This window comes from Botryllus schlosseri, chromosome 8, assembly GCF_051294905.1.
Source record: "Botryllus schlosseri isolate E-star chromosome 8, Bs_hap1, whole genome shotgun sequence".
NCBI classification, from domain to species: domain Eukaryota; kingdom Metazoa; phylum Chordata; class Ascidiacea; order Stolidobranchia; family Styelidae; genus Botryllus; species Botryllus schlosseri.
In genome coordinates, this window is record NC_137243.1 from 28,361,598 (window position 1) to 28,382,019 (window position 20,422).

General features: G+C 52.2%; 13 protein-coding genes across 13 annotated transcripts; 7 read left to right on the top strand and 6 right to left on the bottom strand.

The window, feature by feature from the left end:
- Positions 1-2,460: 2,460 nt before the first annotated feature.
- LOC145444385 (uncharacterized) lies at positions 2,461-3,770 on the top strand. Its single transcript, XM_080322351.1, has 2 exons — positions 2,461-2,753; positions 2,828-3,770. The coding sequence occupies exons 1-2, from the start codon at positions 2,461-2,463 to the stop codon at positions 3,702-3,704; spliced, it is 1,170 nt and encodes a 389-aa protein (XP_080178477.1). The 3' UTR covers positions 3,705-3,770.
- A 246-nt stretch (positions 3,771-4,016) lies between these two features.
- On the bottom strand, positions 4,017-4,413 carry LOC145444754 (histone H4). The gene has a single exon (XM_080322763.1). It carries the CDS (start codon positions 4,333-4,335, stop codon positions 4,024-4,026), a length of 312 nt encoding a protein of 103 aa, XP_080178889.1. The 5' UTR covers positions 4,336-4,413; the 3' UTR covers positions 4,017-4,023.
- A 124-nt stretch (positions 4,414-4,537) lies between these two features.
- On the top strand, positions 4,538-5,056 carry LOC145444750 (histone H3). Its single transcript, XM_080322760.1, has one exon. The coding sequence runs from the start codon at positions 4,586-4,588 to the stop codon at positions 4,994-4,996; it is 411 nt and encodes a 136-aa protein (XP_080178886.1). The 5' UTR covers positions 4,538-4,585; the 3' UTR covers positions 4,997-5,056.
- A 313-nt stretch (positions 5,057-5,369) lies between these two features.
- LOC145444753 (histone H2B.1-like) lies at positions 5,370-5,815 on the bottom strand. The gene has a single exon (XM_080322762.1). It carries the CDS (start codon positions 5,780-5,782, stop codon positions 5,423-5,425), a length of 360 nt encoding a protein of 119 aa, XP_080178888.1. The 5' UTR covers positions 5,783-5,815; the 3' UTR covers positions 5,370-5,422.
- Positions 5,816-5,977: 162 nt separating this feature from the next.
- Positions 5,978-6,442, top strand: LOC145444752 (histone H2A). The gene has a single exon (XM_080322761.1). It carries the CDS (start codon positions 6,020-6,022, stop codon positions 6,392-6,394), a length of 375 nt encoding a protein of 124 aa, XP_080178887.1. The 5' UTR covers positions 5,978-6,019; the 3' UTR covers positions 6,395-6,442.
- Positions 6,443-9,824: 3,382 nt separating this feature from the next.
- Positions 9,825-10,221, bottom strand: LOC145444762 (histone H4). Its single transcript, XM_080322772.1, has one exon. It carries the CDS (start codon positions 10,141-10,143, stop codon positions 9,832-9,834), a length of 312 nt encoding a protein of 103 aa, XP_080178898.1. The 5' UTR covers positions 10,144-10,221; the 3' UTR covers positions 9,825-9,831.
- Positions 10,222-10,344: 123 nt separating this feature from the next.
- On the top strand, positions 10,345-10,864 carry LOC145444759 (histone H3). The gene has a single exon (XM_080322769.1). It carries the CDS (start codon positions 10,394-10,396, stop codon positions 10,802-10,804), a length of 411 nt encoding a protein of 136 aa, XP_080178895.1. The 5' UTR covers positions 10,345-10,393; the 3' UTR covers positions 10,805-10,864.
- A 313-nt stretch (positions 10,865-11,177) lies between these two features.
- On the bottom strand, positions 11,178-11,623 carry LOC145444761 (histone H2B.1-like). Its single transcript, XM_080322771.1, has one exon. The coding sequence runs from the start codon at positions 11,588-11,590 to the stop codon at positions 11,231-11,233; it is 360 nt and encodes a 119-aa protein (XP_080178897.1). The 5' UTR covers positions 11,591-11,623; the 3' UTR covers positions 11,178-11,230.
- Positions 11,624-11,785: 162 nt separating this feature from the next.
- On the top strand, positions 11,786-12,250 carry LOC145444760 (histone H2A). Its single transcript, XM_080322770.1, has one exon. It carries the CDS (start codon positions 11,828-11,830, stop codon positions 12,200-12,202), a length of 375 nt encoding a protein of 124 aa, XP_080178896.1. The 5' UTR covers positions 11,786-11,827; the 3' UTR covers positions 12,203-12,250.
- Positions 12,251-15,632: 3,382 nt separating this feature from the next.
- LOC145444766 (histone H4) lies at positions 15,633-16,029 on the bottom strand. The gene has a single exon (XM_080322776.1). It carries the CDS (start codon positions 15,949-15,951, stop codon positions 15,640-15,642), a length of 312 nt encoding a protein of 103 aa, XP_080178902.1. The 5' UTR covers positions 15,952-16,029; the 3' UTR covers positions 15,633-15,639.
- Positions 16,030-16,152: 123 nt separating this feature from the next.
- Positions 16,153-16,672, top strand: LOC145444763 (histone H3). Its single transcript, XM_080322773.1, has one exon. The coding sequence runs from the start codon at positions 16,202-16,204 to the stop codon at positions 16,610-16,612; it is 411 nt and encodes a 136-aa protein (XP_080178899.1). The 5' UTR covers positions 16,153-16,201; the 3' UTR covers positions 16,613-16,672.
- Positions 16,673-16,985: 313 nt separating this feature from the next.
- On the bottom strand, positions 16,986-17,431 carry LOC145444765 (histone H2B.1-like). Its single transcript, XM_080322775.1, has one exon. The coding sequence runs from the start codon at positions 17,396-17,398 to the stop codon at positions 17,039-17,041; it is 360 nt and encodes a 119-aa protein (XP_080178901.1). The 5' UTR covers positions 17,399-17,431; the 3' UTR covers positions 16,986-17,038.
- Positions 17,432-17,593: 162 nt separating this feature from the next.
- Positions 17,594-18,058, top strand: LOC145444764 (histone H2A). Its single transcript, XM_080322774.1, has one exon. The coding sequence runs from the start codon at positions 17,636-17,638 to the stop codon at positions 18,008-18,010; it is 375 nt and encodes a 124-aa protein (XP_080178900.1). The 5' UTR covers positions 17,594-17,635; the 3' UTR covers positions 18,011-18,058.
- The last annotated feature ends 2,364 nt before the right edge of the window (positions 18,059-20,422 follow it).

Genomic DNA, 20,422 nt, shown 5'->3' on the forward strand with positions numbered 1-20,422 from the left:
TCGTAACGGCTAACAGTACACAACAGTAAAGTACCGGTAGGTAATCGCCTATGCCAATGTGGGTGTCTGATTCCACAGCCTACCGCAAGTTGTTTCGACACCTTTCTATCTTTTCATTGCATCGAATTATTTGTGCTGCATTGAACTGATAAAATTGCTAATAAACCAAACTGATGATAAATCACAGCTTATCCAGAAATTTAACCAAGACATAGGTCACATAGGTTAGTATTGCAGATACGGTGAATTTATTACCCCATGAACTATGACATATTATAGACTGAATTTAACTTGAAACAACTGCTAAAATGTAGGCGATTTTGGGAGACTATAGTGAAAAATTGTTGAAGTTTCAGTGCTATATAATTTTACATACAGGCCTAGGCTACAGCTATATTTTCAGTAATAGCATTTCGCTAAAGCATGATTATTCAGGTTAAAAATCAAGAGTTCCATTCAAAATATGGCCCTCGTTAGATTGAAATCACGCACGCAGACAGACGCATCTCAATATCCTGAGTGGAATTAGTTTGTCGTCAGTTAATACTCCTTACAATGACAACAAAATCAAAACTGAAAAGTACGTACATTTTACAACATTATGTTATTAGTAAGTAATAATTAATTATGACCGTTAAATTGACAAGAAGAACATGACATTGACAATACCCTGAAACTGAACTGGGTCGAAAAACCGATCTTAAAAACTGATCAGAGAGGATAAAACATAAGACCTAAAACCCGTCTCGGCTCCCGGACCGTCAAGACACCTAGTGTTGACATACAGAAATAAAATCAACGTTTTTACACAACTGTATTCGAGATACGCACCTCAATACGATAAACAACGCATCAAATCGATATTTATGTCATTTTACCAGAAACAGGAACCTTTACTTATGACCGTTATTGCTTGCAAACGACTTGCTGAGGCGAGCGACGCAATACACAATTCCCAATACAGAAGCCGGTCTGCCTGATGCGTGAATCAAAAAAGGCTGAGCGCACTCAGCCGCCTCTGTCAAGAGATACGTACCTTCAAATACAACCAAATACTCCAATGTCTGGTTCGTACGGAGCAGGGGCGTACTAGTACTTGGAGAGTCGTAAGTACTGGTGCGGGTAGAAAGGATCTCGTCTGTTACGTCTTACAGTTGGGACTTGCCGTCGCTTGGAATTTTGTTGCTCGGCACAATTCCGTTGTTCGCGCAAAGTTACAGTGTAAGTGTCGAGGTTCGGGTTCGACACGATTGGATAGTATTTACGGATGGATTGGCTGGAACAAAAGAAAACACATTTTCTGCATATCGAAAAAATGCTAACCCGTTGGCGCCCGCCCGACGAATGAGATCGTCCGATGCTACAGTCACAGTGCTACATCACAGAACGACACTCGGTGTGGTATCGCCGACTACCTAAGCCTGTCGAAGCACGTATATATTACACTGTCGCTCGTGCAAGCAAAGGTTGGCAAAGCCGGAATTGCACCGAATTTCAAGCGACGGGCGGTCGTTTTTAGACAGGCGCGAGTGCTGATAATTCTCCAACTCCTAGTAGTCCCCCTTGTCCGTTAAATATTCATCGGAGTATTTGGTTGTTATAAGGTTTGTATGCTTTTTCTTCTCTCGTTTGCCGAGTGCGCTCGGCTCTTTCACGACAAATGACAAGTAAACCCGGTCCGTTTGATGTGGGGGGGGGGTAAACGGTGGGAGTAATTCCCGAGTGAACGCGGCGGGACGAAGCCCGTAACGCAACACACAGCACGACACATTTTCTTTGTCCCGGTCCGTATTGAGGCGCGTCGAGTCGCGTTTGTCGCGGGCGGACAGGGCTATCGCGGCGGGTGTTTTTTTTTGATTCGTACTCGTTCGGGTCGGATTCCGTCGCATGTTTTGTTTGTGATTTTGTTGTGGGTAGTTGTGTGACCAGACGTGAGTGTTGACTGCAAAGTCGTTTTGCCAAGTGGGTCCGAGCCAGTATATACATTACGTCAGATAACCCTAACCTTGGCCTTTGTAAATACTAGTCTGCTCAGATGTACGATTGGGATTCTTCGGCACACGGTTGTTCGGTTCGATTCAGATTCCGAACGGCATTATTCGGAGTAGACTGCGAGTAGCTGGGGGTCTCTCGCGTTTGCCCGCTCGCGCTCGCTCGTAGTTGGGGGGGGGGGGGGGGCAGGCGTGCACAATGGCACGGGTACTCAAAAATGAATCGAGTAACAATTTTCAAGATTCGAATCGTGTAGTGATACATGACTTCATAGCGTACTGAAATTATACGATCTTGTCGCTAAGGGTTGAATTATAGTTTCGATGTAATTAGTTTTAAAACCTCGATTGGTCACGTGGCGGCATACGAAGCCGGGTGCGTCATTGTATATGAGATATCTGTGAAGTCGTGGTCGAGCCGCGGCAACAGTGACAATGCATGCGCAATTAAATGGGTACGCTCGAAAATATGCCTGACCTGCCGCAATTACATTTAATCCGATGCGAACACTCGACACGACTCGAAGCCCAATACACATTGTCGTCTACTTCTGACCCGGCGTTTCCGATATCTTATCGCTCTTTCAATTCAGAGTCCCAATTTCCGGTGCGGCGCTCGACGCTCAGGCTCTCGCTCTCCCCCGTGGCGAGCGACGGCCGATCAATGGGCTTTTGCCGCGCCGTAGTACTGGCTGGCGACGTGGCAGAACCGGGCTGCGTTCACCGCCTGACAGGTCTGAACTGCCCCTCGGATGAGCGCGGGTCCGATAGCGCTGCGGGTTTTGCTAGCTCCGCGAAACGCGGCTTTAGGAAGTAGAAGTGTTAATTTTGCACAGCTCGATCGAGCCGCCCCGCCGTCGAAAACCGGCCGTTTACGCAGCCGCGACGTCTCGCGCGGATCCGGAACGGGCGCGCCGGTCAGCGCGCGAACACGCTCCGCCCCGCGAACCGATTCGGATCGGTCGGCCACTTCCGGGGTCGTCGCCACGGCCCGGGTCACGACGAACACTAGCACAGAAAGCCGTGCCCCGACCGGCGTCGGCCGTCGCCGAGAGCTTTATCGTTTCGTTCGCGTCTGCTCGTTCGGCGGACGTTGGTTATATAGTAATTTGCGCCTTTTCTCGACTTCTACAACAACTGCAGAAATATTCACCGTTCTATTTGTACGTACAAAGCACGATGTCAGCCGCCAAGAAAACTACGACGACGCCGAGTCACGCTCCTTTCAAGGACATGATCGTCGCCGCCATCAGGAAGCTGGGCGACAAGAAAGGCTCCTCGCGCCAAGCCATCAAGAAGCACGTTTTGAGCAGCAACAAAGTCACCGAGCAGTCGACTAAAACCAACCTGAACCGGACTCTCGCAAAAATGCTCGCGTCCGGCCAGCTCGTCCACCCGAAGAACAGCACGGGACGGTACAAGCTCGCCGCTCCGAAGGCCCCGGCCCAGCAGGCAGCCAAAAAGAAGACCGTCGTCGCCAAGAAGAAACCGGCCGCCAAGAAGGCCGCCGTCGGCAAGGAATCGACCAAAAAAACTGCGGCCAAAAAGCCCAAACCGAAGAAGACTCCCGTCAAGAAAGCAGCGGCCAAGAAATCGGCCACGGTCAAGAAGAGCGCCGCCAAAAAGCCGGCTTCCAAGAGACCCGCTTCGAAAAAGTCGCCGAAGAAAGTCGTCAAGAAGGCTGCCAAAAAGACCTCAGCCAAGAAGAAGTAAAAGCTTGCGTGTCGCCAACACCACCGCTATTAACGGCTCTTTTCAGGGCCATCCAAAGTTGATGTTTACGCGTATAGAGTACGGGCCGACTGTCGCAATATCGCGACGGCGAGACTCGTATTTACAAACTACCCATTGAGTTAGTCGAGCGGTTGTACAAGTCGGGTGATTTATTGGAAAACTGATCGGGGTCTGTTTACTGGTCAGTAGTATAATTATGTACTATACGACCGACCAAAATATTCTCTACACAGTTTCAACAAGTTCGGGTGGCTCTGAAAAGAGCCGTTGTTGTCTTGTGATCGCAGTAGCGAGTCGCTTATCCGCCGAACCCGTACAGAGTTCGTCCTTGACGTTTCAAGGCGTAGACCACGTCCAGAGCGGTGACGGTCTTTCTCTTGGCGTGTTCGGTGTAAGTGACGGCGTCTCTGATGACGTTCTCGAGGAAGACCTTCAGCACACCTCTGGTCTCTTCGTAGATGAGTCCTGAGATACGCTTCACTCCGCCACGACGCGCCAGACGTCGAATTGCGGGCTTGGTGATTCCTTGGATGTTATCACGCAACACCTTCCTGTGACGCTTGGCGCCTCCCTTTCCGAGCCCTTTACCCCCTTTACCTCGACCGGACATTTTTTCGTCTATTTACTGAAATTTTCAAACGTAAAATTACAGTAAGGTATCACTTTCAGCAACGAATGATATGCGCCGCCACTCAACGCATTATGTCAACGTCGCCAGCGGACGTTCACGAAACGCTTTAACGCGCCAAATTCGACGGCCGAGTATAAATAGCCTTGCGTGACACGACGGACGTTTACTAGCATTCAGCAACTACCGAATCTATCTAGTGATTTACGTAACTCGGAGAGAGAGAGACACTATGGCGAGAACGAAACAGACAGCAAGAAAGTCAACGGGAGGCAAAGCTCCCCGAAAGCAGCTCGCTACCAAGGCGGCGAGAAAGAGCGCTCCCGCCACAGGCGGCGTCAAGAAACCTCATCGTTACAGGCCCGGAACAGTGGCCCTCCGTGAGATCCGTCGCTACCAAAAGTCGACCGAGCTGCTCATCCGCAAGCTTCCCTTCCAGAGGCTGGTTCGCGAGATCGCTCAAGACTTCAAGACCGACCTCCGCTTCCAAAGCAGCTCCGTGATGGCTCTGCAGGAGGCCAGCGAAGCCTACCTTGTCGGCTTGTTCGAAGACACCAACTTGTGCGCGATCCACGCCAAGCGCGTCACCATCATGCCGAAAGACATCCAGCTCGCCAGACGTATCCGTGGCGAGAGGGCTTAAGCTGCCGGCGATTAGCACGACGCAAAAGAAACGGCTCTTTTCAGAGCCACCCGAACTATACGGTATCGAGAGAGCTTAGAATGGGCGCGCTGCTTTCAGTTTTATAATTATTGTCATCGCGGCATGTTGCCTTCCGCAGCGTCCGTTTCACAGCGCGCGCACTACTTTGTAATACACAAACCAGTCTGGAAGATTCGCATCCCACGAACCTCTAACAGCAGATAAGCTACCCATGTAATACACGAACCCGTCTCGTTCATCGCACCGCAGGTACCGGAAACGCAACTTACCACCTAGCGTAAATAACAGAGTACGGCATAACAACTGAACTGATAACGCTCGCGAGAGCAAGCAATCAAAACGCACAAGAGCGGGTGGCCCTTACAAGGGCCGTTGTTGTCGATTTTCGGCGTCGAGCACAACCATCTACTTAGAGCTGGTGTACTTGGTGACGGCTTTGGTGCCTTCAGACACGGCGTGCTTGGCCAGTTCGCCGGGCAGCAAGAGCCTGACGGCGGTCTGGATCTCGCGGCTGCTGATGGTCGAGCGCTTGTTGTAGTGGGCGAGACGAGACGACTCGCTGGCGATCCTCTCGAACACGTCGTTGACGAACGAGTTCATGATGCTCATGGCCTTGCTGGAGATTCCAGTATCGGGATGAACCTGCTTCAACACCTTGTAGATGTAGATGCTGAAGCTTTCCTTTCGCCTCGACTTTCTTTTCTTCTTGCCATCTTTCGGCGTTTGCTTTTTCACCAACTTCTTGCTTCCCTTAGACGCGACCATTTTGCTGTTTGTGATCGGCGTCAAGCCGCAGATCCGATTTATAGTCGGGCGTATGCTAATGATGCGAGTAGCAAAAGCACGAAACGAGACAGCCGCGTCACGGATTTTTTAGGCGCGCGAAATAGCCGTCTCTCGTTTTATGTCACAACGTTGTGACACGGGCGCACAATAAAAAGGCAGTTATGCGTGCTTGGATTCATTTATCGTATTTACCTAGTACCCAACGAAAGCGTAAAAATGTCTGGTCGCGGAAAAGGTGGAAAATCAAAGGCAAAGGCAAAGAGCCGATCCTCGAGAGCGGGCCTGCAGTTCCCGGTCGGCAGGGTTCACCGCCTGCTGAGAAAGGGCAACTACGCACAGCGTGTGGGAGCCGGAGCTCCCGTGTACTTGGCCGCCGTGCTCGAGTACCTGAGCGCCGAAGTTCTGGAGTTGGCAGGAAACGCAGCCCGCGACAACAAGAAGAGCAGAATCATCCCGCGTCACTTGCAGCTCGCCATCAGAAACGACGAAGAGCTGAACAAGCTGCTCGGCGGAGTTACGATTGCGCAAGGCGGCGTCTTGCCCAACATCCAGGCCGTCCTTCTGCCCAAGAAGACCGGAAAGAGCTCTTAAGCGCATCGCAAAAGCCTTCATCATCACAAACGGCACTTTTCAGTGCCACCCGATCGAGCAGGTTTTATGAAATTGTATACACACTTACATGTCATTGCGCGCGCAGTATATTCATAAGACTGAGACTCGAGCGAGCCTAGAGTAGAGCGTTTTTAAAGCAATACTTGTATGGTTACGGCGATGTACATTGTCGAACAATTTTGATTTGGAATTGAATAGAATAGTGTTTACGGTGGCCAACTAGAATTAGACGCGCTCGACGGGTGGCGGGCGGTACGGCGGCGGCGCCGCCTTGATTGCTCAGCGGGTTTCTGTCACCGTTATTGCTTGCAAACGACTTGCTGAGGCGAGCGACGCAATACACAATTCCCAATACAGAAGCCGGTCTGCCTGATGCGTGAATCAAAAAAGGCTGAGCGCACTCAGCCGCCTCTGTCAAGAGATACGTACCTTCAAATACAACCAAATACTCCAATGTCTGGTTCGTACGGAGCAGGGGCGTACTAGTACTTGGAGAGTCGTAAGTACTGGTGCGGGTAGAAAGGATCTCGTCTGTTACGTCTTACAGTTGGGACTTGCCGTCGCTTGGAATTTTGTTGCTCGGCACAATTCCGTTGTTCGCGCAAAGTTACAGTGTAAGTGTCGAGGTTCGGGTTCGACACGATTGGATAGTATTTACGGATGGATTGGCTGGAACAAAAGAAAACACATTTTCTGCATATCGAAAAAATGCTAACCCGTTGGCGCCCGCCCGACGAATGAGATCGTCCGATGCTACAGTCACAGTGCTACATCACAGAACGACACTCGGTGTGGTATCGCCGACTACCTAAGCCTGTCGAAGCACGTATATATTACACTGTCGCTCGTGCAAGCAAAGGTTGGCAAAGCCGGAATTGCACCGAATTTCAAGCGACGGGCGGTCGTTTTTAGACAGGCGCGAGTGCTGATAATTCTCCAACTCCTAGTAGTCCCCCTTGTCCGTTAAATATTCATCGGAGTATTTGGTTGTTATAAGGTTTGTATGCTTTTTCTTCTCTCGTTTGCCGAGTGCGCTCGGCTCTTTCACGACAAATGACAAGTAAACCCGGTCCGTTTGATGTGGGGGGGGGGTAAACGGTGGGAGTAATTCCCGAGTGAACGCGGCGGGACGAAGCCCGTAACGCAACACACAGCACGACACATTTTCTTTGTCCCGGTCCGTATTGAGGCGCGTCGAGTCGCGTTTGTCGCGGGCGGACAGGGCTATCGCGGCGGGTGTTTTTTTTTGATTCGTACTCGTTCGGGTCGGATTCCGTCGCATGTTTTGTTTGTGATTTTGTTGTGGGTAGTTGTGTGACCAGACGTGAGTGTTGACTGCAAAGTCGTTTTGCCAAGTGGGTCCGAGCCAGTATATACATTACGTCAGATAACCCTAACCTTGGCCTTTGTAAATACTAGTCTGCTCAGATGTACGATTGGGATTCTTCGGCACACGGTTGTTCGGTTCGATTCAGATTCCGAACGGCATTATTCGGAGTAGACTGCGAGTAGCTGGGGGTCTCTCGCGTTTGCCCGCTCGCGCTCGCTCGTAGTTGGGGGGGGGGGGGGGGCAGGCGTGCACAATGGCACGGGTACTCAAAAATGAATCGAGTAACAATTTTCAAGATTCGAATCGTGTAGTGATACATGACTTCATAGCGTACTGAAATTATACGATCTTGTCGCTAAGGGTTGAATTATAGTTTCGATGTAATTAGTTTTAAAACCTCGATTGGTCACGTGGCGGCATACGAAGCCGGGTGCGTCATTGTATATGAGATATCTGTGAAGTCGTGGTCGAGCCGCGGCAACAGTGACAATGCATGCGCAATTAAATGGGTACGCTCGAAAATATGCCTGACCTGCCGCAATTACATTTAATCCGATGCGAACACTCGACACGACTCGAAGCCCAATACACATTGTCGTCTACTTCTGACCCGGCGTTTCCGATATCTTATCGCTCTTTCAATTCAGAGTCCCAATTTCCGGTGCGGCGCTCGACGCTCAGGCTCTCGCTCTCCCCCGTGGCGAGCGACGGCCGATCAATGGGCTTTTGCCGCGCCGTAGTACTGGCTGGCGACGTGGCAGAACCGGGCTGCGTTCACCGCCTGACAGGTCTGAACTGCCCCTCGGATGAGCGCGGGTCCGATAGCGCTGCGGGTTTTGCTAGCTCCGCGAAACGCGGCTTTAGGAAGTAGAAGTGTTAATTTTGCACAGCTCGATCGAGCCGCCCCGCCGTCGAAAACCGGCCGTTTACGCAGCCGCGACGTCTCGCGCGGATCCGGAACGGGCGCGCCGGTCAGCGCGCGAACACGCTCCGCCCCGCGAACCGATTCGGATCGGTCGGCCACTTCCGGGGTCGTCGCCACGGCCCGGGTCACGACGAACACTAGCACAGAAAGCCGTGCCCCGACCGGCGTCGGCCGTCGCCGAGAGCTTTATCGTTTCGTTCGCGTCTGCTCGTTCGGCGGACGTTGGTTATATAGTAATTTGCGCCTTTTCTCGACTTCTACAACAACTGCAGAAATATTCACCGTTCTATTTGTACGTACAAAGCACGATGTCAGCCGCCAAGAAAACTACGACGACGCCGAGTCACGCTCCTTTCAAGGACATGATCGTCGCCGCCATCAGGAAGCTGGGCGACAAGAAAGGCTCCTCGCGCCAAGCCATCAAGAAGCACGTTTTGAGCAGCAACAAAGTCACCGAGCAGTCGACTAAAACCAACCTGAACCGGACTCTCGCAAAAATGCTCGCGTCCGGCCAGCTCGTCCACCCGAAGAACAGCACGGGACGGTACAAGCTCGCCGCTCCGAAGGCCCCGGCCCAGCAGGCAGCCAAAAAGAAGACCGTCGTCGCCAAGAAGAAACCGGCCGCCAAGAAGGCCGCCGTCGGCAAGGAATCGACCAAAAAAACTGCGGCCAAAAAGCCCAAACCGAAGAAGACTCCCGTCAAGAAAGCAGCGGCCAAGAAATCGGCCACGGTCAAGAAGAGCGCCGCCAAAAAGCCGGCTTCCAAGAGACCCGCTTCGAAAAAGTCGCCGAAGAAAGTCGTCAAGAAGGCTGCCAAAAAGACCTCAGCCAAGAAGAAGTAAAAGCTTGCGTGTCGCCAACACCACCGCTATTAACGGCTCTTTTCAGGGCCATCCAAAGTTGATGTTTACGCGTATAGAGTACGGGCCGACTGTCGCAATATCGCGACGGCGAGACTCGTATTTACAAACTACCCATTGAGTTAGTCGAGCGGTTGTACAAGTCGGGTGATTTATTGGAAAACTGATCGGGGTCTGTTTACTGGTCAGTAGTATAATTATGTACTATACGACCGACCAAAATATTCTCTACACAGTTTCAACAAGTTCGGGTGGCTCTGAAAAGAGCCGTTGTTGTCTTGTGATCGCAGTAGCGAGTCGCTTATCCGCCGAACCCGTACAGAGTTCGTCCTTGACGTTTCAAGGCGTAGACCACGTCCAGAGCGGTGACGGTCTTTCTCTTGGCGTGTTCGGTGTAAGTGACGGCGTCTCTGATGACGTTCTCGAGGAAGACCTTCAGCACACCTCTGGTCTCTTCGTAGATGAGTCCTGAGATACGCTTCACTCCGCCACGACGCGCCAGACGTCGAATTGCGGGCTTGGTGATTCCTTGGATGTTATCACGCAACACCTTCCTGTGACGCTTGGCGCCTCCCTTTCCGAGCCCTTTACCCCCTTTACCTCGACCGGACATTTTTTCGTCTATTTACTGAAATTTTCAAACGTAAAATTACAGTAAGGTATCACTTTCAGCAACGAATGATATGCGCCGCCACTCAACGCATTATGTCAACGTCGCCAGCGGACGTTCACGAAACGCTTTAACGCGCCAAATTCGACGGCCGAGTATAAATAGCCTTGCGTGACACGACGGACGTTTACTAGCATTCAGCAACTACCGAATCTATCTAGTGATTTACGTAACTCGGAGAGAGAGAGACACTATGGCGAGAACGAAACAGACAGCAAGAAAGTCAACGGGAGGCAAAGCTCCCCGAAAGCAGCTCGCTACCAAGGCGGCGAGAAAGAGCGCTCCCGCCACAGGCGGCGTCAAGAAACCTCATCGTTACAGGCCCGGAACAGTGGCCCTCCGTGAGATCCGTCGCTACCAAAAGTCGACCGAGCTGCTCATCCGCAAGCTTCCCTTCCAGAGGCTGGTTCGCGAGATCGCTCAAGACTTCAAGACCGACCTCCGCTTCCAAAGCAGCTCCGTGATGGCTCTGCAGGAGGCCAGCGAAGCCTACCTTGTCGGCTTGTTCGAAGACACCAACTTGTGCGCGATCCACGCCAAGCGCGTCACCATCATGCCGAAAGACATCCAGCTCGCCAGACGTATCCGTGGCGAGAGGGCTTAAGCTGCCGGCGATTAGCACGACGCAAAAGAAACGGCTCTTTTCAGAGCCACCCGAACTATACGGTATCGAGAGAGCTTAGAATGGGCGCGCTGCTTTCAGTTTTATAATTATTGTCATCGCGGCATGTTGCCTTCCGCAGCGTCCGTTTCACAGCGCGCGCACTACTTTGTAATACACAAACCAGTCTGGAAGATTCGCATCCCACGAACCTCTAACAGCAGATAAGCTACCCATGTAATACACGAACCCGTCTCGTTCATCGCACCGCAGGTACCGGAAACGCAACTTACCACCTAGCGTAAATAACAGAGTACGGCATAACAACTGAACTGATAACGCTCGCGAGAGCAAGCAATCAAAACGCACAAGAGCGGGTGGCCCTTACAAGGGCCGTTGTTGTCGATTTTCGGCGTCGAGCACAACCATCTACTTAGAGCTGGTGTACTTGGTGACGGCTTTGGTGCCTTCAGACACGGCGTGCTTGGCCAGTTCGCCGGGCAGCAAGAGCCTGACGGCGGTCTGGATCTCGCGGCTGCTGATGGTCGAGCGCTTGTTGTAGTGGGCGAGACGAGACGACTCGCTGGCGATCCTCTCGAACACGTCGTTGACGAACGAGTTCATGATGCTCATGGCCTTGCTGGAGATTCCAGTATCGGGATGAACCTGCTTCAACACCTTGTAGATGTAGATGCTGAAGCTTTCCTTTCGCCTCGACTTTCTTTTCTTCTTGCCATCTTTCGGCGTTTGCTTTTTCACCAACTTCTTGCTTCCCTTAGACGCGACCATTTTGCTGTTTGTGATCGGCGTCAAGCCGCAGATCCGATTTATAGTCGGGCGTATGCTAATGATGCGAGTAGCAAAAGCACGAAACGAGACAGCCGCGTCACGGATTTTTTAGGCGCGCGAAATAGCCGTCTCTCGTTTTATGTCACAACGTTGTGACACGGGCGCACAATAAAAAGGCAGTTATGCGTGCTTGGATTCATTTATCGTATTTACCTAGTACCCAACGAAAGCGTAAAAATGTCTGGTCGCGGAAAAGGTGGAAAATCAAAGGCAAAGGCAAAGAGCCGATCCTCGAGAGCGGGCCTGCAGTTCCCGGTCGGCAGGGTTCACCGCCTGCTGAGAAAGGGCAACTACGCACAGCGTGTGGGAGCCGGAGCTCCCGTGTACTTGGCCGCCGTGCTCGAGTACCTGAGCGCCGAAGTTCTGGAGTTGGCAGGAAACGCAGCCCGCGACAACAAGAAGAGCAGAATCATCCCGCGTCACTTGCAGCTCGCCATCAGAAACGACGAAGAGCTGAACAAGCTGCTCGGCGGAGTTACGATTGCGCAAGGCGGCGTCTTGCCCAACATCCAGGCCGTCCTTCTGCCCAAGAAGACCGGAAAGAGCTCTTAAGCGCATCGCAAAAGCCTTCATCATCACAAACGGCACTTTTCAGTGCCACCCGATCGAGCAGGTTTTATGAAATTGTATACACACTTACATGTCATTGCGCGCGCAGTATATTCATAAGACTGAGACTCGAGCGAGCCTAGAGTAGAGCGTTTTTAAAGCAATACTTGTATGGTTACGGCGATGTACATTGTCGAACAATTTTGATTTGGAATTGAATAGAATAGTGTTTACGGTGGCCAACTAGAATTAGACGCGCTCGACGGGTGGCGGGCGGTACGGCGGCGGCGCCGCCTTGATTGCTCAGCGGGTTTCTGTCACCGTTATTGCTTGCAAACGACTTGCTGAGGCGAGCGACGCAATACACAATTCCCAATACAGAAGCCGGTCTGCCTGATGCGTGAATCAAAAAAGGCTGAGCGCACTCAGCCGCCTCTGTCAAGAGATACGTACCTTCAAATACAACCAAATACTCCAATGTCTGGTTCGTACGGAGCAGGGGCGTACTAGTACTTGGAGAGTCGTAAGTACTGGTGCGGGTAGAAAGGATCTCGTCTGTTACGTCTTACAGTTGGGACTTGCCGTCGCTTGGAATTTTGTTGCTCGGCACAATTCCGTTGTTCGCGCAAAGTTACAGTGTAAGTGTCGAGGTTCGGGTTCGACACGATTGGATAGTATTTACGGATGGATTGGCTGGAACAAAAGAAAACACATTTTCTGCATATCGAAAAAATGCTAACCCGTTGGCGCCCGCCCGACGAATGAGATCGTCCGATGCTACAGTCACAGTGCTACATCACAGAACGACACTCGGTGTGGTATCGCCGACTACCTAAGCCTGTCGAAGCACGTATATATTACACTGTCGCTCGTGCAAGCAAAGGTTGGCAAAGCCGGAATTGCACCGAATTTCAAGCGACGGGCGGTCGTTTTTAGACAGGCGCGAGTGCTGATAATTCTCCAACTCCTAGTAGTCCCCCTTGTCCGTTAAATATTCATCGGAGTATTTGGTTGTTATAAGGTTTGTATGCTTTTTCTTCTCTCGTTTGCCGAGTGCGCTCGGCTCTTTCACGACAAATGACAAGTAAACCCGGTCCGTTTGATGTGGGGGGGGGGTAAACGGTGGGAGTAATTCCCGAGTGAACGCGGCGGGACGAAGCCCGTAACGCAACACACAGCACGACACATTTTCTTTGTCCCGGTCCGTATTGAGGCGCGTCGAGTCGCGTTTGTCGCGGGCGGACAGGGCTATCGCGGCGGGTGTTTTTTTTTGATTCGTACTCGTTCGGGTCGGATTCCGTCGCATGTTTTGTTTGTGATTTTGTTGTGGGTAGTTGTGTGACCAGACGTGAGTGTTGACTGCAAAGTCGTTTTGCCAAGTGGGTCCGAGCCAGTATATACATTACGTCAGATAACCCTAACCTTGGCCTTTGTAAATACTAGTCTGCTCAGATGTACGATTGGGATTCTTCGGCACACGGTTGTTCGGTTCGATTCAGATTCCGAACGGCATTATTCGGAGTAGACTGCGAGTAGCTGGGGGTCTCTCGCGTTTGCCCGCTCGCGCTCGCTCGTAGTTGGGGGGGGGGGGGGGGCAGGCGTGCACAATGGCACGGGTACTCAAAAATGAATCGAGTAACAATTTTCAAGATTCGAATCGTGTAGTGATACATGACTTCATAGCGTACTGAAATTATACGATCTTGTCGCTAAGGGTTGAATTATAGTTTCGATGTAATTAGTTTTAAAACCTCGATTGGTCACGTGGCGGCATACGAAGCCGGGTGCGTCATTGTATATGAGATATCTGTGAAGTCGTGGTCGAGCCGCGGCAACAGTGACAATGCATGCGCAATTAAATGGGTACGCTCGAAAATATGCCTGACCTGCCGCAATTACATTTAATCCGATGCGAACACTCGACACGACTCGAAGCCCAATACACATTGTCGTCTACTTCTGACCCGGCGTTTCCGATATCTTATCGCTCTTTCAATTCAGAGTCCCAATTTCCGGTGCGGCGCTCGACGCTCAGGCTCTCGCTCTCCCCCGTGGCGAGCGACGGCCGATCAATGGGCTTTTGCCGCGCCGTAGTACTGGCTGGCGACGTGGCAGAACCGGGCTGCGTTCACCGCCTGACAGGTCTGAACTGCCCCTCGGATGAGCGCGGGTCCGATAGCGCTGCGGGTTTTGCTAGCTCCGCGAAACGCGGCTTTAGGAAGTAGAAGTGTTAATTTTGCACAGCTCGATCGAGCCGCCCCGCCGTCGAAAACCGGCCGTTTACGCAGCCGCGACGTCTCGCGCGGATCCGGAACGGGCGCGCCGGTCAGCGCGCGAACACGCTCCGCCCCGCGAACCGATTCGGATCGGTCGGCCACTTCCGGGGTCGTCGCCACGGCCCGGGTCACGACGAACACTAGCACAGAAAGCCGTGCCCCGACCGGCGTCGGCCGTCGCCGAGAGCTTTATCGTTTCGTTCGCGTCTGCTCGTTCGGCGGACGTTGGTTATATAGTAATTTGCGCCTTTTCTCGACTTCTACAACAACTGCAGAAATATTCACCGTTCTATTTGTACGTACAAAGCACGATGTCAGCCGCCAAGAAAACTACGACGACGCCGAGTCACGCTCCTTTCAAGGACATGATCGTCGCCGCCATCAGGAAGCTGGGCGACAAGAAAGGCTCCTCGCGCCAAGCCATCAAGAAGCACGTTTTGAGCAGCAACAAAGTCACCGAGCAGTCGACTAAAACCAACCTGAACCGGACTCTCGCAAAAATGCTCGCGTCCGGCCAGCTCGTCCACCCGAAGAACAGCACGGGACGGTACAAGCTCGCCGCTCCGAAGGCCCCGGCCCAGCAGGCAGCCAAAAAGAAGACCGTCGTCGCCAAGAAGAAACCGGCCGCCAAGAAGGCCGCCGTCGGCAAGGAATCGACCAAAAAAACTGCGGCCAAAAAGCCCAAACCGAAGAAGACTCCCGTCAAGAAAGCAGCGGCCAAGAAATCGGCCACGGTCAAGAAGAGCGCCGCCAAAAAGCCGGCTTCCAAGAGACCCGCTTCGAAAAAGTCGCCGAAGAAAGTCGTCAAGAAGGCTGCCAAAAAGACCTCAGCCAAGAAGAAGTAAAAGCTTGCGTGTCGCCAACACCACCGCTATTAACGGCTCTTTTCAGGGCCATCCAAAGTTGATGTTTACGCGTATAGAGTACGGGCCGACTGTCGCAATATCGCGACGGCGAGACTCGTATTTACAAACTACCCATTGAGTTAGTCGAGCGGTTGTACAAGTCGGGTGATTTATTGGAAAACTGATCGGGGTCTGTTTACTGGTCAGTAGTATAATTATGTACTATACGACCGACCAAAATATTCTCTACACAGTTTCAACAAGTTCGGGTGGCTCTGAAAAGAGCCGTTGTTGTCTTGTGATCGCAGTAGCGAGTCGCTTATCCGCCGAACCCGTACAGAGTTCGTCCTTGACGTTTCAAGGCGTAGACCACGTCCAGAGCGGTGACGGTCTTTCTCTTGGCGTGTTCGGTGTAAGTGACGGCGTCTCTGATGACGTTCTCGAGGAAGACCTTCAGCACACCTCTGGTCTCTTCGTAGATGAGTCCTGAGATACGCTTCACTCCGCCACGACGCGCCAGACGTCGAATTGCGGGCTTGGTGATTCCTTGGATGTTATCACGCAACACCTTCCTGTGACGCTTGGCGCCTCCCTTTCCGAGCCCTTTACCCCCTTTACCTCGACCGGACATTTTTTCGTCTATTTACTGAAATTTTCAAACGTAAAATTACAGTAAGGTATCACTTTCAGCAACGAATGATATGCGCCGCCACTCAACGCATTATGTCAACGTCGCCAGCGGACGTTCACGAAACGCTTTAACGCGCCAAATTCGACGGCCGAGTATAAATAGCCTTGCGTGACACGACGGACGTTTACTAGCATTCAGCAACTACCGAATCTATCTAGTGATTTACGTAACTCGGAGAGAGAGAGACACTATGGCGAGAACGAAACAGACAGCAAGAAAGTCAACGGGAGGCAAAGCTCCCCGAAAGCAGCTCGCTACCAAGGCGGCGAGAAAGAGCGCTCCCGCCACAGGCGGCGTCAAGAAACCTCATCGTTACAGGCCCGGAACAGTGGCCCTCCGTGAGATCCGTCGCTACCAAAAGTCGACCGAGCTGCTCATCCGCAAGCTTCCCTTCCAGAGGCTGGTTCGCGAGATCGCTCAAGACTTCAAGACCGACCTCCGCTTCCAAAGCAGCTCCGTGATGGCTCTGCAGGAGGCCAGCGAAGCCTACCTTGTCGGCTTGTTCGAAGACACCAACTTGTGCGCGATCCACGCCAAGCGCGTCACCATCATGCCGAAAGACATCCAGCTCGCCAGACGTATCCGTGGCGAGAGGGCTTAAGCTGCCGGCGATTAGCACGACGCAAAAGAAACGGCTCTTTTCAGAGCCACCCGAACTATACGGTATCGAGAGAGCTTAGAATGGGCGCGCTGCTTTCAGTTTTATAATTATTGTCATCGCGGCATGTTGCCTTCCGCAGCGTCCGTTTCACAGCGCGCGCACTACTTTGTAATACACAAACCAGTCTGGAAGATTCGCATCCCACGAACCTCTAACAGCAGATAAGCTACCCATGTAATACACGAACCCGTCTCGTTCATCGCACCGCAGGTACCGGAAACGCAACTTACCACCTAGCGTAAATAACAGAGTACGGCATAACAACTGAACTGATAACGCTCGCGAGAGCAAGCAATCAAAACGCACAAGAGCGGGTGGCCCTTACAAGGGCCGTTGTTGTCGATTTTCGGCGTCGAGCACAACCATCTACTTAGAGCTGGTGTACTTGGTGACGGCTTTGGTGCCTTCAGACACGGCGTGCTTGGCCAGTTCGCCGGGCAGCAAGAGCCTGACGGCGGTCTGGATCTCGCGGCTGCTGATGGTCGAGCGCTTGTTGTAGTGGGCGAGACGAGACGACTCGCTGGCGATCCTCTCGAACACGTCGTTGACGAACGAGTTCATGATGCTCATGGCCTTGCTGGAGATTCCAGTATCGGGATGAACCTGCTTCAACACCTTGTAGATGTAGATGCTGAAGCTTTCCTTTCGCCTCGACTTTCTTTTCTTCTTGCCATCTTTCGGCGTTTGCTTTTTCACCAACTTCTTGCTTCCCTTAGACGCGACCATTTTGCTGTTTGTGATCGGCGTCAAGCCGCAGATCCGATTTATAGTCGGGCGTATGCTAATGATGCGAGTAGCAAAAGCACGAAACGAGACAGCCGCGTCACGGATTTTTTAGGCGCGCGAAATAGCCGTCTCTCGTTTTATGTCACAACGTTGTGACACGGGCGCACAATAAAAAGGCAGTTATGCGTGCTTGGATTCATTTATCGTATTTACCTAGTACCCAACGAAAGCGTAAAAATGTCTGGTCGCGGAAAAGGTGGAAAATCAAAGGCAAAGGCAAAGAGCCGATCCTCGAGAGCGGGCCTGCAGTTCCCGGTCGGCAGGGTTCACCGCCTGCTGAGAAAGGGCAACTACGCACAGCGTGTGGGAGCCGGAGCTCCCGTGTACTTGGCCGCCGTGCTCGAGTACCTGAGCGCCGAAGTTCTGGAGTTGGCAGGAAACGCAGCCCGCGACAACAAGAAGAGCAGAATCATCCCGCGTCACTTGCAGCTCGCCATCAGAAACGACGAAGAGCTGAACAAGCTGCTCGGCGGAGTTACGATTGCGCAAGGCGGCGTCTTGCCCAACATCCAGGCCGTCCTTCTGCCCAAGAAGACCGGAAAGAGCTCTTAAGCGCATCGCAAAAGCCTTCATCATCACAAACGGCACTTTTCAGTGCCACCCGATCGAGCAGGTTTTATGAAATTGTATACACACTTACATGTCATTGCGCGCGCAGTATATTCATAAGACTGAGACTCGAGCGAGCCTAGAGTAGAGCGTTTTTAAAGCAATACTTGTATGGTTACGGCGATGTACATTGTCGAACAATTTTGATTTGGAATTGAATAGAATAGTGTTTACGGTGGCCAACTAGAATTAGACGCGCTCGACGGGTGGCGGGCGGTACGGCGGCGGCGCCGCCTTGATTGCTCAGCGGGTTTCTGTCACCGTTATTGCTTGCAAACGACTTGCTGAGGCGAGCGACGCAATACACAATTCCCAATACAGAAGCCGGTCTGCCTGATGCGTGAATCAAAAAAGGCTGAGCGCACTCAGCCGCCTCTGTCAAGAGATACGTACCTTCAAATACAACCAAATACTCCAATGTCTGGTTCGTACGGAGCAGGGGCGTACTAGTACTTGGAGAGTCGTAAGTACTGGTGCGGGTAGAAAGGATCTCGTCTGTTACGTCTTACAGTTGGGACTTGCCGTCGCTTGGAATTTTGTTGCTCGGCACAATTCCGTTGTTCGCGCAAAGTTACAGTGTAAGTGTCGAGGTTCGGGTTCGACACGATTGGATAGTATTTACGGATGGATTGGCTGGAACAAAAGAAAACACATTTTCTGCATATCGAAAAAATGCTAACCCGTTGGCGCCCGCCCGACGAATGAGATCGTCCGATGCTACAGTCACAGTGCTACATCACAGAACGACACTCGGTGTGGTATCGCCGACTACCTAAGCCTGTCGAAGCACGTATATATTACACTGTCGCTCGTGCAAGCAAAGGTTGGCAAAGCCGGAATTGCACCGAATTTCAAGCGACGGGCGGTCGTTTTTAGACAGGCGCGAGTGCTGATAATTCTCCAACTCCTAGTAGTCCCCCTTGTCCGTTAAATATTCATCGGAGTATTTGGTTGTTATAAGGTTTGTATGCTTTTTCTTCTCTCGTTTGCCGAGTGCGCTCGGCTCTTTCACGACAAATGACAAGTAAACCCGGTCCGTTTGATGTGGGGGGGGGGTAAACGGTGGGAGTAATTCCCGAGTGAACGCGGCGGGACGAAGCCCGTAACGCAACACACAGCACGACACATTTTCTTTGTCCCGGTCCGTATTGAGGCGCGTCGAGTCGCGTTTGTCGCGGGCGGACAGGGCTATCGCGGCGGGTGTTTTTTTTTGATTCGTACTCGTTCGGGTCGGATTCCGTCGCATGTTTTGTTTGTGATTTTGTTGTGGGTAGTTGTGTGACCAGACGTGAGTGTTGACTGCAAAGTCGTTTTGCCAAGTGGGTCCGAGCCAGTATATACATTACGTCAGATAACCCTAACCTTGGCCTTTGTAAATACTAGTCTGCTCAGATGTACGATTGGGATTCTTCGGCACACGGTTGTTCGGTTCGATTCAGATTCCGAACGGCATTATTCGGAGTAGACTGCGAGTAGCTGGGGGTCTCTCGCGTTTGCCCGCTCGCGCTCGCTCGTAGTTGGGGGGGGGGGGGGGGCAGGCGTGCACAATGGCACGGGTACTCAAAAATGAATCGAGTAACAATTTTCAAGATTCGAATCGTGTAGTGATACATGACTTCATAGCGTACTGAAATTATACGATCTTGTCGCTAAGGGTTGAATTATAGTTTCGATGTAATTAGTTTTAAAACCTCGATTGGTCACGTGGCGGCATACGAAGCCGGGTGCGTCATTGTATATGAGATATCTGTGAAGTCGTGGTCGAGCCGCGGCAACAGTGACAATGCATGCGCAATTAAATGGGTACGCTCGAAAATATGCCTGACCTGCCGCAATTACATTTAATCCGATGCGAACACTCGACACGACTCGAAGCCCAATACACATTGTCGTCTACTTCTGACCCGGCGTTTCCGATATCTTATCGCTCTTTCAATTCAGAGTCCCAATTTCCGGTGCGGCGCTCGACGCTCAGGCTCTCGCTCTCCCCCGTGGCGAGCGACGGCCGATCAATGGGCTTTTGCCGCGCCGTAGTACTGGCTGGCGACGTGGCAGAACCGGGCTGCGTTCACCGCCTGACAGGTCTGAACTGCCCCTCGGATGAGCGCGGGTCCGATAGCGCTGCGGGTTTTGCTAGCTCCGCGAAACGCGGCTTTAGGAAGTAGAAGTGTTAATTTTGCACAGCTCGATCGAGCCGCCCCGCCGTCGAAAACCGGCCGTTTACGCAGCCGCGACGTCTCGCGCGGATCCGGAACGGGCGCGCCGGTCAGCGCGCGAACACGCTCCGCCCCGCGAACCGATTCGGATCGGTCGGCCACTTCCGGGGTCGTCGCCACGGCCCGGGTCACGACGAAC